The sequence below is a fragment of the Eptesicus fuscus genome, chromosome 2 (assembly GCF_027574615.1).
Source record: "Eptesicus fuscus isolate TK198812 chromosome 2, DD_ASM_mEF_20220401, whole genome shotgun sequence".
In the NCBI taxonomy this organism is placed as follows: domain Eukaryota; kingdom Metazoa; phylum Chordata; class Mammalia; order Chiroptera; family Vespertilionidae; genus Eptesicus; species Eptesicus fuscus.
Window position 1 is genome coordinate 87,813,157 of NC_072474.1, and position 13,062 is coordinate 87,826,218.

General features: G+C 37.0%; 1 protein-coding gene across 1 annotated transcript in view; it reads left to right on the forward strand.

Moving 5' to 3' along the window:
- Nucleotides 1-13,062, forward strand: part of NFXL1 (nuclear transcription factor, X-box binding like 1) — a 45,182-nt gene that overhangs the window by 1,209 nt on the left and 30,911 nt on the right. Inside the window, exons 3-10 of the mRNA XM_054729254.1 lie at nt 2,191-2,367; nt 5,928-6,037; nt 8,265-8,395; nt 9,793-9,971; nt 10,205-10,366; nt 10,454-10,554; nt 11,506-11,620; nt 12,501-12,625. Of these exons, the coding sequence (XP_054585229.1) occupies nt 2,191-2,367; nt 5,928-6,037; nt 8,265-8,395; nt 9,793-9,971; nt 10,205-10,366; nt 10,454-10,554; nt 11,506-11,620; nt 12,501-12,625 (1,100 nt within the window). The remainder of the gene's footprint in view (nt 1-2,190; nt 2,368-5,927; nt 6,038-8,264; nt 8,396-9,792; nt 9,972-10,204; nt 10,367-10,453; nt 10,555-11,505; nt 11,621-12,500; nt 12,626-13,062) is intronic.

Genomic DNA, 13,062 nt, shown 5'->3' on the forward strand with positions numbered 1-13,062 from the left:
GAGGCACTGCATGTACATTGTCTTTTCCTGCTTCTGGGGGCCAGTTGTCATTTCCCATCTTCACCCGATGGCTTTATTTACTGACTTTAACGGTCTGTGTCCTGTAAGCTCTTCATTTGTGGTACTTTTCTGGTGCCTGTTCACAAACTTCTGATCTTTTCCTGGATGTAGCTGGTGTGGCCTCCTCCCATATGTCCGCATCCTTCATTCAAGGCTGTGTTTTAGTGGAGCCTGAGAGCATACACACAACACCAGGTGGTTGTCTTTACTAATCAAGTGCGAGGGGCCACAGGAATAATTCCTGAAGTCATTTTTCTGTGTGAGTTTGGAATGTATTTTTCAGAATATATATTCTTTTTTTTTGGGGGGGGGGGGGGGGGGTTTGGGGAAGAAGCAAATTGAGCTTCTAAGTGCTTTTTTTGCTCCTAAACTAATTTTAAAATTAGGTGGTATTCTACTAGCTTGCAGTTACTGAGTTTATGATGGTGGTGAGGTTTGCAAGTTGGAGACCTGAGAACAGTTTCGGTAAACCTTATTGGGTTTTGTGGATAGTAGAAAAGCTAGCATTCTTAACCTGTGCTATCCCTGAGATTTTACTGTTAGAAATACTATATGGGAAGGTTGTTTTGTCAGCTTTTCTTGAGATCGTCTTATGTGGTTACCTTGATCAGGTTATGAATATTTTTATTATATCTTCTAATTCAACCTTTTAAAAAATGTTTCCTTTACTAAATTCCCATAATTAATGAGATTTGTCATCTCTCTTGATGTGCATCGAGTTTTGATTCATATATCTTATAGACATTACTTTTCTCCTAATACTAAAAGATTCCTAGGTGGGCACATTGCACATTTTCCTCCAGTTTTACTTGAAACACTGCACAATCCCCAACCAAACTGGCTGCAAGAAGAAAGGGAAAACATTTCATGAGGGAAAGAAAAGATAAAAATACCACCTAAAATAAGGCTTATCTTAGTAGTGGCTCACTGGTTTCGAGCATAAAGTGAATTTTTAACTAGTAACTTAAAAAAAATTTTTATTTAAAAACATTTTTATTTAATTTTTTAGAGAAAGAGAGGAAGGGAGAGAGAGAGAGAGAAACATTGATTTGTTCCACTTATTAATTTACACATTCACTAGAGGCCCGGTGCATGAAATTCATGCATGGATAGGTTCCGTAGGCCTGGTTGGTGATCAGGGCCTATGTGCTGGGTGACCTGCAGGCACCCGCCTTGGCTGGCGGCCTGGCGCTGCCCGCTTGCCCACCCCACCCCCTGTCAGGGCCTCTGGGCTGAGGACAGCTCCTGCATTGAGCGTCATAACGACTGGTTGTTCCACGGGTAGTTCGATGTTCAGTCGATTTGCATATTAGGGTTTTATTATATAGGGTTGGTTGCTTGCAACATTGACATTTCAGGATGATGCTCTAACCAACTGAGCTGCCGGGGCCAGGGCCAATTGAATTTTAAATTAGTAAATTTAAAATCCTCTCATTATGAGCACTAATTAATTCAGATCAATTCACTATGTTTGTGGCTCCTTTCTTAAACTGTGGTTGCTGTCCATTAGAGTTTATTAACACTTAGTGCTGAAAGAAAACTCCCATGGTCCTTGCTCTTGAGTGTGCACTCTCATTGGGAATGTGCTATGAAGTAATCTAATTATTTTTGCATTATTATTTAACCCAGTAACAAAATGAGAAGTACAAACAGTGCTAAAGAGAATAGTGGAAGAATAATCCAAAACTTAGCATTTCGTTTTGGAATGAAGTTGTAAGAAGTATATTCTCTGTGTTAACAACATTTTGTGTGGATTAATGTTAAATATATATGTTTTGTGACCACATTTTAATAAAGACAAAAAGTTATTGAGCTTTCTAAACAGCGGATTATATAAATGTACTACAGTGAACTTTATTTGTTCAGTCTTGGGTGGGCCAGTCACTGTTTTTAGAACAATTCACTGCTTTTAGCAGGGTGTTTTACAAACATGCAAGTTTTTATTGTGGCATTCTCATTTATTGTATGACAAGAAATTTGAGAATACTGTTTTTCATGGATGTTAGTAAAATAGAATGCTCCAAAGGTGACTTTTAAATCTATATTTTAAAATGATATATTAGTACTTAGGACTGACCTTTTGAGAGCTTGTTTTGCAGAAATGAGACTCATTTTTTTCCTCCTTTTAAGCAGAGCTAATGGCTCAAAGGAAATTTGAGGAAATCAAGAAGGCTAATCAAGCTGCGGCCAAAAAACTTGTTGAAGAACACTTTAGCTCTTCCTCTGAAGAAGAAGGAGATGAAGATTTGGAAGGAAAACAGGGAAAAATAGTTGCTAATACATTTATAACTTACACTACTCAGACAGGTACTGTATGATCTTTTAAATTTATACCTTTTTGATATTAATGAAAATATATTCCTGGATTTTTAAAGAAACACTTTTACTCCATATGGAATAGTTTTTGCTCCTTAAGAATGAGCATTTCTCCTTTTGTTGTAGAGTTAATATTTGTACATTTTACTATTTGAGTTATATATTGTATGATACTGATCTTTCTATAAAGCAAATGGGATGGCAATATCCCATACAGCCTTAGAAGTTCTCCTGTGTGTTTAATTGGTATTTCATTAGGATGCCAGGAGGGAGATGCCAAAGCTCCCTGTGGGATGAGTGGGGTCAAGTTGTTCCTGGTTATGATTTGATTGCATTTGAGGACTTTGAATCCTTTAAATCTATTCGCCTTTTTCTCTTTTTTTCCTCATGTTAAATGTGTCTTGAAGTCATTTTCATTTCATGACTTTATTTCTTTATATCTTACAACTTTTGACTTTCATACCATTTTTTAAAACAAAGTACTCGGGTTTGACATGTACAATCACATTACATGTTGTTTATATCTGGGTTGCTCTTAAAGTCATATTTGTTTACGAGAGAGGGGGCCAAAGTGGTGCTGCTATGAAGGATTTGGTACTAAGTGTAAAAATAGATTATTTTAAATGTCAGTGTTTTACACTTTCCACATTTTATACTTAAAGTCAATATTAGAAGCATTCTTTCATGTATTATCAACATTAGTTGCCTGAATATATTAATGTCACATGAGGATAGGTACACATCGTCATAAAGGTTTCCGAGGAATTTACCATATCTGCTATGGAATTAAGATTAGGAGGCTTGACTAAGAAGTCTGGCTCAGCCAGGTAAAAGTTGATAAAGAGTAGCCTTAAGGTTAGCAGGTACTTTATTCTAGAGCAGCGGTTGGCAACCGGTGGTCCATGGACCATTGGTGGTCCGTGAGGTCCGAAAGTTGGTGACCGCTGTTCTAGAGGACTTCATAGAAAGTAAACTTAAGAAGGTTCCTGCTTCAAAAGGACTTCCACTTAAACCATTCTAGATAGACAGATTTTATTTTTAAGTAGGAAATTCAGTGGTGTAACTCAGTATTTCTTTGTAGTGTTTAGGAAACATCATTTATAAGTTTTATTAATTTTTAATCTGGCTTTCATCTTAAAGTTTAAGACAGTTTTTCTTATTTTGTTTTGTGTCAAATCCATAAATATTTTTATTCTTGTTTTCTTTGTGTAAGTAAGGAAATTTGATCACTTAAGAACAGTATATGCCAGCGTTTGTTTTCTTTATCTCAATTTGTAGCACCACAGTTTTCCAAGTCATGCACCAAAACCAGAAATCTGGGAGCAGGGATGGCACATACATGACATGAGTGTGTTTTATTCACTACCACTCTTCCCCTCTGCCCATGTCAGGCATCTCATCAAACACAGCATTCTTTCCTTCTTACTGTTGACATGAACATCGACTTTTAAAAGCAGCATAATCTAAATGTTACTAAGTCCTGCTGAGTTTTACTTCCTAAATTTCTTGAATCCACTCCTCTTCTCCCATATACTAGCATTGCCTTAATTCAGGCCCCTACAGCTATTTAATGTATGAATTAAATCCGCATAATAACTGTGAGATAGATATTAATATTACTATTTTAAAGATGAGAAAAATGAGGTAGATACATTAGGTAACTTGCTAAAGGTATTTTTTGATTTATCTGCTATCACTGCCTCTTAACTGGTACTTTATGCTTTTAGTCTTAGCTGCCTTGTACTTACTTTTCTTTAGTTGCCAGGATGATGTTTTTAAAATGCATGACTTTAAATGTCATGTTATCCACCATGACATTTTGGGCAGTATACTGTATTGTTGCAGCCAAACTTTAATACAGTTTTTAAAGAAATCTTACAAGTATAAGGTTAGAATTTATTTTGTTAAAGCCTATTTCATCTTGTTCTCATTCTGTGTTAGCTGTTAAATAAGATGGAATTTAAAATGTTAACATTTGTTAAAGCCAGCTATGAGCAAAGCAAAATAAACACATAGAATATTGTTATTAAGTCGGCTTCTAAGGATACAATTGTATTTAATAATTTAACAATATTATAAAGTTTTGGGATTGTTTTTATGTATATTTTGTTTAATATCCTAATTATATTTATATTCTGTAGAGCATGTTATAGTAAGTGCTGTGTTTCCTTAGATGATCTTAGAAAGTAAAGAATTATCCAAGCAACCTATTTATTTAATTTTTCTTTTTGGTAACTTAAATTTTGATTTGAACCATTTTATTGCCATAAGTTCTATACTTATGATAGTTTATATTATTATTCAGTCAACCTCTATTGAACAATCTTTATTGTACTAAAGGTATGTAGGTTTATTTCTCTTACACTAATGTGACTTAGATCGCTGCCCTTTTGGTCTCATGTGTGCTTTGGTTAAATTTTCTGCCTTTCATTTTGCTTTTACCTGTTATTTCTTGGACCTTCCTGTGGTTATCCCTTGCTGCAGCATAATATAGTGATGAAGGGGGCTTATAGTGGTTAAGAGTCAGACTGAAATTATTTAATTGTTCTGTGCTTCAGTTTTCTTATCTGTAGAATGAAGATAAAAGTAGCTCATTTAATCTTACTGAAATACTAATAGTGCAGCACCTGGCAAATAAATACTCAATAATTGCTTAAGAAAATACAGTCTTTTTATAAGAAGTTCATGTTCCCTTTTTAAGCAGAAATAGTTACCTACACTAATAAAAGAGAAACATGCAAATTGACCATCCCTCTGCTATGCCCACTAGCCAATCAGGAGTGAGTATGCAAATTAACCCAACAAAGATGGTGGTTAATTTGCATACCCAGGCATGGAGCGAAGACTGAAGACAGTGTAGAAGGAAGCCAAGTGCTGCAGAAGGGAGCGAAGTGGTGGAGAAGGGAGGAAGCGAGGCAACGGAGACGGGAGGGAGTGAGGCAGCGGACACGGGAGGGAGCGAGGCAGCAGAGAAGGTAGCAGGAAGCCCTATTCTTGCAGGAATAGGCCCAAGGAAGCCCTATTCTTGCAGGAATCTTCGTGCAACGGCCCTCTAGTTATACTATAATGACCTCAGGATATTTTTATTCAATAAGTTTTTATTAAAACAATGCTGTGTGTCACACACCCATACATGCACACACACACATACATACATGTGCTTATATTTAAGCTAAATGGTTCTGTTGAGCTTTGACATTCAATTTCTTTCACTTTGCTTTGATGTGCTTTCTCTTGTTACTTGACATCTTGCTGCTCTTGTCTATGGCTCTGCCCCTACCAAATTTGGTAAGCACTGTAACAACAATGAAAGCAAGTATGTTCTGAGAGGACCAAGATACTGGTTTTGAATCAAATATATAAGACTTAATGCATGCACTTTGTGACCTTTTGGCAGCTCGCTGGTTGCTTTTTTAAACTTCTAATTTTAAGCTTTATTTTGAGCAGTTGATACTGCTAGACAGTTTTTACGTACTATATAATGCTGTTAGCAAGTTTGTGTTATTTTCAGATGTTGCTTAACATGAAGTTTTCAATTTCTAAATTTCAAGATGGAGATGTACGTGAATTAGAGCGAACGAAACAGTATTTAAATGAAGCTTTTCAAGCAGGGGCTATGACATGCTTAATTTGTATTGCTTCAGTGAAGAGAAACCAGGCAGTAAGTTATTCTCCTTATCTATATTAATGGATCTCCCCAAAATATCTTACATTGCATTTATAATACTTAATCATTTATTATGTTTTTGCTTATTTTTGTTTAAAAATGCTTCATTTGAGGATTTCATTTGAGGATTTAATTACAGATTTATTTTGTAAATCTGTAATTAAAAAAAAACTACCTCTAAATGAGCATCCAATATATTTAGCACTATTAATATAGTTGAAGCAAGTATCTTCAGTTTTAATGTTCATGTCACATTTTTAATATCTTTGTACTTTAGAGATTCTCACAAATACTAAAATGTTTAAATGGACTATATTTCATTACTTTTAGCAGGTTGAAAAAAAGATGCCTTCAAGGAAGTAGAACCTAGCAGTGACCATGGTTTATTAGTGAGCTTTTCTTATGTTGAAGCCATGGTGGAAAGTGACTGTTGTCATTGGGGAGAGATGGATTCAGACATAACTTATGTAGTACTTAGGGTTGAGATGGCCTGATGGTGAAGTTACATATATGTAAATTTAAAAGGGTATTAATGGAGCAATTAAGGGGAAGTGATGACTGACTATGATAGACTCAACATTTAGACCTCAGATTAATCCACTGCTATTATAGCAGTACTAGAGGCCCGGTGCATGAAATTTGTGCAGGCGAGGGTCCCCTCAGCCCAGCCTGCACCCTCTCCAACTTGGGATCCCTCTCATAATCCTAGTCCGCTGGCTCCTAACCGCTCACTGGTCTGCCTGCCTGATCGCCCCTAACTGCCCCCTCTTCCAGCCTGATCACCCCTAACCACCTCTGCCTCTCAGCCTGATCACCCCTCACTGCACCCCCTCCTGGCCTGGTCACCCCTAATTGCCTCCCTGCTAGCCTGGTTGCCCCTAACTGCCTCTGCCTGCCAGCCTGATTGCCCCCAACTGCCCCACCCCCCCTGGCCTGGTCACTTCTAACTGCCTGGTCACTTCTAACTGCCCCCTCCGCTGGCCTGGTTAACTCTAACTGGCCCCCGCCCCTGCCAGCCTGGTTGCCCCAAACTGCTCCCTCTGCCGGCCTGGTTGCCCCTAACTGCCCTCCTCTGCCGGCCTGGTTGCCCCTACCTGTCCCCCTGCCAGCCTGGTCGCCCCTAACTGCCTCCCCTGCTGGCCCCCTCAGCCAGCCTGGTTGCCCCCTACTGCTCCCCCTGCTAGCCTGGTTGTCCCCAACTGCCCTCCCCACCCCCCGCTGGCCTTGTCGCCCCTCACTGCCCCCACCTGCCGGCCTGGTCACCCCACGCAGCCTGCTGTTCGGTCGTTTTGTCATCCCTCACTGTCTCACCCCCACCCCCACCCCGCCAGCGTGGTCACCCCACGCACCCTGCTGTTCGGTCATCCGTCTGGTTGTTTCAGTCCTGACAGCTCCTGGCTTTTTATATATATGGATTGTCTAGAGGAAGAAAAGCCAAATAAAATGGGTTGATCACGTAGAGTGAATCAGAAACTTAACACATTGGATAGGATAGCATAGTAAATGCAGATACCTTTGGTGCTTGGAGTCACATCTGGTTGGTTTATTCTGATTTCAACTGCAATGGATGAATAGTCTCTGCATGTGGATACAGTTCTACCTTAAACACTCTGTATGTGTATGGATTTTTTTTTTTTTTAACATTAATGCTTCCTCCTTGGGAACCAACTTGGCCAGTGCGTGGGTGTAGTGCAGAAGCACAGGGGAGTTAATGCCCCTTGGGCTAACATTCCATCACAGGGAATTGGTAGATGAGTGCCCCAACCTCCTCTCTTTCAGGGGCTGGGACTGGGGATAGTCCTAGGTATGTTTTAAATGGTTCTTCACAGGGTTCCTAGCAGAACTGAACTTTGGTCCTTAGCAGTAATCAGCTCAACTGTTTACCATTCATTGGCATTTCTTCTTTCCCACCTTGTCCTCTCCTAACTCCCACATCCCAGTTCTTTTCTTAGTTGCTGATTGAGGAAGAACTCAACTAAAAAGTTGGCTTCTTTTTTTTAATGCTGTTGCCAGTTTTTGACCGGGAATTGAACCTTTGACCTTTCTGTGCATGGGACGATGCTCAATAAACTAAGCCATACCAGCCAGGGCAAAATTATTTTTCTTAATCTTTAGTTTGCTCTTGAAAATAATTTACTGTGGTGCTTATTTTAAAGTATTATGTAATTATCAAAGAAAAAAATCATTGCATGTGTGTTAATATCTGATACTTTTGTCTTAGGTTTGGAGTTGTTCAGGATGTTTCTGTATATTTCACATGCCCTGTATCCAGAAGTGGGCTAAAGACAGCCAGTTTCTGGTATCTTCTTTGACAGATGACGATTTTGGAAGGAGAGATTATCCCTGGCCTTGGTAATTTTTCTAATTTTGGAATATCAAGTTGTAAAATAAATGAAAATGTAGCTCATAAGTTGCTTTATTGGCAGTTTCAGTGTTCATGTTTGGCTTTCAGTTAGTCAGTTGGTTTGTGAAGATATGGGGCTTGGTAATGGCTTTTATTTCCCACTAATTAAATCATTATTCAGACTTTATTTTTCCCCTGCAAAACGTTCTTTTCTATAAGACTGGAATTCTTCATGATTCTGGTACTTCTTTCCTGGAGTTCATATTAGTATACATTAATATCACATTGTATAAGACTATCATCTAACATATTTTGATCATAAGCTTTTCAATTTTATCCCCCAAATCTCTCAAAACTATAGGTGTATATTATTCAATATTATTATTATTTTTCTACATTTACTTTATTATGTGGTTTATTCATGATTTGATCTTGAACTTCTGTAATATTTCCAGAAAGAGTTGGGGAATGAAAATTTTATAAATCTGCTAAATAAAGACAATAAAAATTTTACTCACATTGGCAACCAAAAGGGTAGATTTACTGTCAAGGTAATGATGCAGAAATTTCAGGGGCTCTGTGTGGTCACATAATATTCACTTTTGTAACTAATTTTATATTTGTAATTTTGAGTTCTTTCTCTTAACAGAGGCCCCTAGATTATATAAGATTCAGGATTTAGAAAATCTGAATCCACATTAGACCTCTTGTTACCATAGCTGATATACAAGATTGAGCAAAAGTAGGTTTGCCATTGTTCGTATGGAAAATAATGTACTAATAATTAATGCAAGAATAAACTCTGTGTTTTGCATACTCATAATTGTAAACTATTTTTGCCCCACCCTGTATTTATAAAATTGTGATAGAATGTAGTTTTTAAAAACATTTCAGATATAATAGTTACTTTGTAAAAGTAATTCTCAGTCATTTGTGAGAGATTGTATTCCCATGTTACCAATGAGGATATTAAAGGTAGTTGAAATAAAATGATGTGTTCAGACTTCTCTTACTCTTATATGGTGAAGCAAGGATCTAGCTATTTATGCTGTTTTATACATTAGCAACTTGCCACCTGTGGTTATTTAAATTTTTAAAAATTACCAAAGTTCTGTTCCTTTCGCAGTTGTATGCATTAACCACATTTCAAGTGCCATATATGTTTAATAATTACTATATTGGACTTGGCAGGTATAGAACTGTTCCATTACCACGGGAAATTATAAAGCTGTTCTAGATGGTTGAAATTTATTTTAGTAAAATCTTATTTTTCACTAATATAAAAATGGAGCAGAGTGCCTTACATAAAGCTAATTGAGTATACCATATTCCTAAGTATATGTATATTCCTGTCTCTTGTATCACTTTTAAAAATGAAATTAACTTCCGTAATTCTTCTTTGTAGTCCAAAATGTAGGTTTGAGTACAAACGATCTGACACACCTAGTAGGTACTATTGCTATTGTGGAAAAGTAGAAGATCCACCTTTAGATCCGTGGCTTGTACCTCATTCATGTGGCCAAGTATGTGAGAGAGAATTTAAACCTCCTTGTGGCCATAAATGTTTGCTCCTCTGTCATCCAGGTACGTTATATATTACATTTATAATTGTTTGTGGGTGGTTATGTCTTCTTAACGTTGAGGCAAAAAAAAAAATTGTGAAAGTTGAATTAAGAACTTAAGTTTACAGAAGAAAATATTGAAAGGGGATGCCTTTTGAAGTATAAGCAAGGAAAGCTTTAGAAATCAATAATAGGTATGGGAATCGAAAGTTATCTTTGACCTCTGATTTTTTCTCCCCTTTTATTGGATTCTAGGGCCCTGCCCTCCTTGTCCAAAGATGGTCACAACTACTTGTTACTGTAAGAAGGCAAAACCCATCCCTCGTAGGTGCAGTGCCAAGGAATGGTCCTGTCAGCAGGCATGCGGGCGCAAGTTGCTTTGTGGACAACATAAATGTGAAAATCCTTGTCATGCAGGTGAAAGACCATACCTTTTAGCCGAAGTGCAAGCAGTCTCTATTGCTTTTATAACGTTTCAGTGCTGATTTATAATTGTGATTTTAGGAAGTTGTCCGCCCTGTCCAAGAGTTAGTAGGCAAAAGTGTGTCTGTGGCAAACAAGTAACTGAAAGAAGCTGTGCAAGTCCACTGTGGCACTGTGATCAAGTGAGTGTACATGCATTTTGAGGGCGTGGGTGTTAAAGAATATGGAAAACATAATCAGAAATGCTAATCAGGGTTTAGCTCATTTGATTTAGTTGGATAAAATGAAAGGAAGAATAGTAACTTAAATGAATTATATTCACATTTTGGGAAACTTTTCCAATTTAATATTGTAATTTTTTTTCCAAATTAACAACTATTTGTTGAATTTTGGATTCAGTACATATATATATGCTCTCTTTCTTGCTGGCTCTCTCCCTTTCTTTCCCCTCTCTTTAAACAACACCCCTCCTCACTTCTTGAGTTAATCCAATTGAGGAAGTAGAATTGATTTTACAGATTGTTTTTCCTAGAATTGGCATGGTTTTAGTACCATTTGGAAATCTTTGGTGGATGGCCATATGAAGCTGTATATACTTTTTTCCTGTATTAATTTTAAAAGTATACTCTTTGGTGCATAGGAATGTGTGTATAAATATGTATATGTATGTATGTGTATATACTAGTATATGTGTATGTATGTGTGTGTATTTATGTATTTACTAGAGGCCCGATGCACAAAATTAGTGCAAGAGTAGGCCTTCCTTCCCCTGGCTGCCGGCACCAGCTTCCCTCTGGCACCCGGGACCCAGGCTTCCCTCACAGAGGGTGGCCCTGCCCACCCACCACAGCCCACTGGTCAGTCCCAGCCTCATTGGCTTGCCTCGGCCCTGGCAGCTCCGGCTTTGTCTGGAAGGTTGTCTGGAAGGACATCCAGTCTAATTAGCATATTACGCTTTTATTATTATAGATATATGATACCTAAGAGAGAAAAACAAATTATGAGGAACATAAAAAAGTTGCTTGTGATTGAAAAATGGGTTATGTACAAAGAAAAAGTGGATTATGTAAATACAAAGTCTTTTTTGTTAACTTTTTAAAGTTTTTTACTAGTGCTTATTCATTTTATTTTAGGTATGTGGGAAAACCTTGTCATGTGGTAATCACACATGTGAGCAAATTTGTCATGTTGGTGCTTGTGGAGAATGTCCTCGATCTGGGAAAAGATTCTGTCCATGTCAGAAGTCAAGTAAGACTATTTTTATACCTTTAATGGGATATGATTATTTTTTATGCTAACTAGAGTACTTTCCTCATTAGATTTCTCTGTGAATTAATAATGTAGTTTCAATAATTATACACATTTAATGTTAGATTTCTGTACATTTGGATGAGAAGACAGTATAACATGTTTAACCTCAGACTTTGGAATCAGGCATATCTGGGTTCAAATCCCACCTTCACGAACTCTGATTTTCTCAAGTTAAATGGAGACAATGATGGTACCTTCTTTGTAAGACGTTTGTGAGAATTAAATGATAAAATGCTCATAAAACAATTAGTGTAATGCCTACCATATAAAGGAAACCTAATCATTACAGACTATTGTCATTATTGTGTATTGGGCTATAAGTGAATTTAGTTTTGGTTGCTTTGAGGTAAAGGCATGAAGGGCTGTAGACTCTGTACCAATGCCAGCACACATGCTCATAAGATTATTGCCAGTACTTGTCATGTTTATGTAGAAGGTGAGTTTCATTATGTTTTTGAATCTACTTCTTTTATCCGGTGAGGTTATTAAGAGCAAATTGTTTTTGTAATTCTATATTGTGGAATTCTTCATAGAGGTTATATGACATTATTTCTTCAGATAAGTACTTCTGAAATAGCTTATAAATGTGCTTCTTGAAGTAACTTGTCATATGTCAAATTTTATTTAACTTTACATTAACTTCACAAATATTAGGGATTATTTTTATTAAAGTTAATTTTTCCAATAGTTACATAGATGCAAAAATTCATAGTCTGAAAGGGCTGTCATTCTTTAGGGAGTCAAAAGAACATGGCATGTTGTTAGTGCTTCATAATAACGTATGTTACTATTAACATTGACTTTTGTCTGCTTTTAGAGTTTTCTTTGCCTTGTACAGAAGATGTACCAACTTGTGGAGATAGTTGTGACAAATTACTTGAATGTGGAGTCCATAGATGTTCACAGCGTTGTCACCGAGGTCCTTGTGAAACATGTAGACAAGTTAGTCATCTCCTATAATACTTTTAAGAGCTCTCTATTATGTCACATGGGATTGTTCTATAATTGTTTTCATTACTTAGTTTTATTAATACCTATATGATGACCTGAATGAGTTTAGTGATCTAATGTGTATGGTGAAGAAGCATGAGAGTATGCCACCAGTCAAGTCCAAAAATCACCTTTTGTTTGATTTTGCTTGGTTAAAGTTTGAACTTCTCATTTTTATGGTCCAGAGTGAGGTTATTTGTTCCCAGTAGACATTCAAAGCAATGATGAATTAAGCTTAGTAATGATGGAAAGAAATGAGTGCTTAGACTTAATTGAAACTTTTAAGTTATATATATATATGTCACTGTGGTTATGACCATACTACCAAGTCAACAAATTAGCTTATAAGATAATCCAATTTTCTTGCTTTACTGAAATAAGATGTGGAG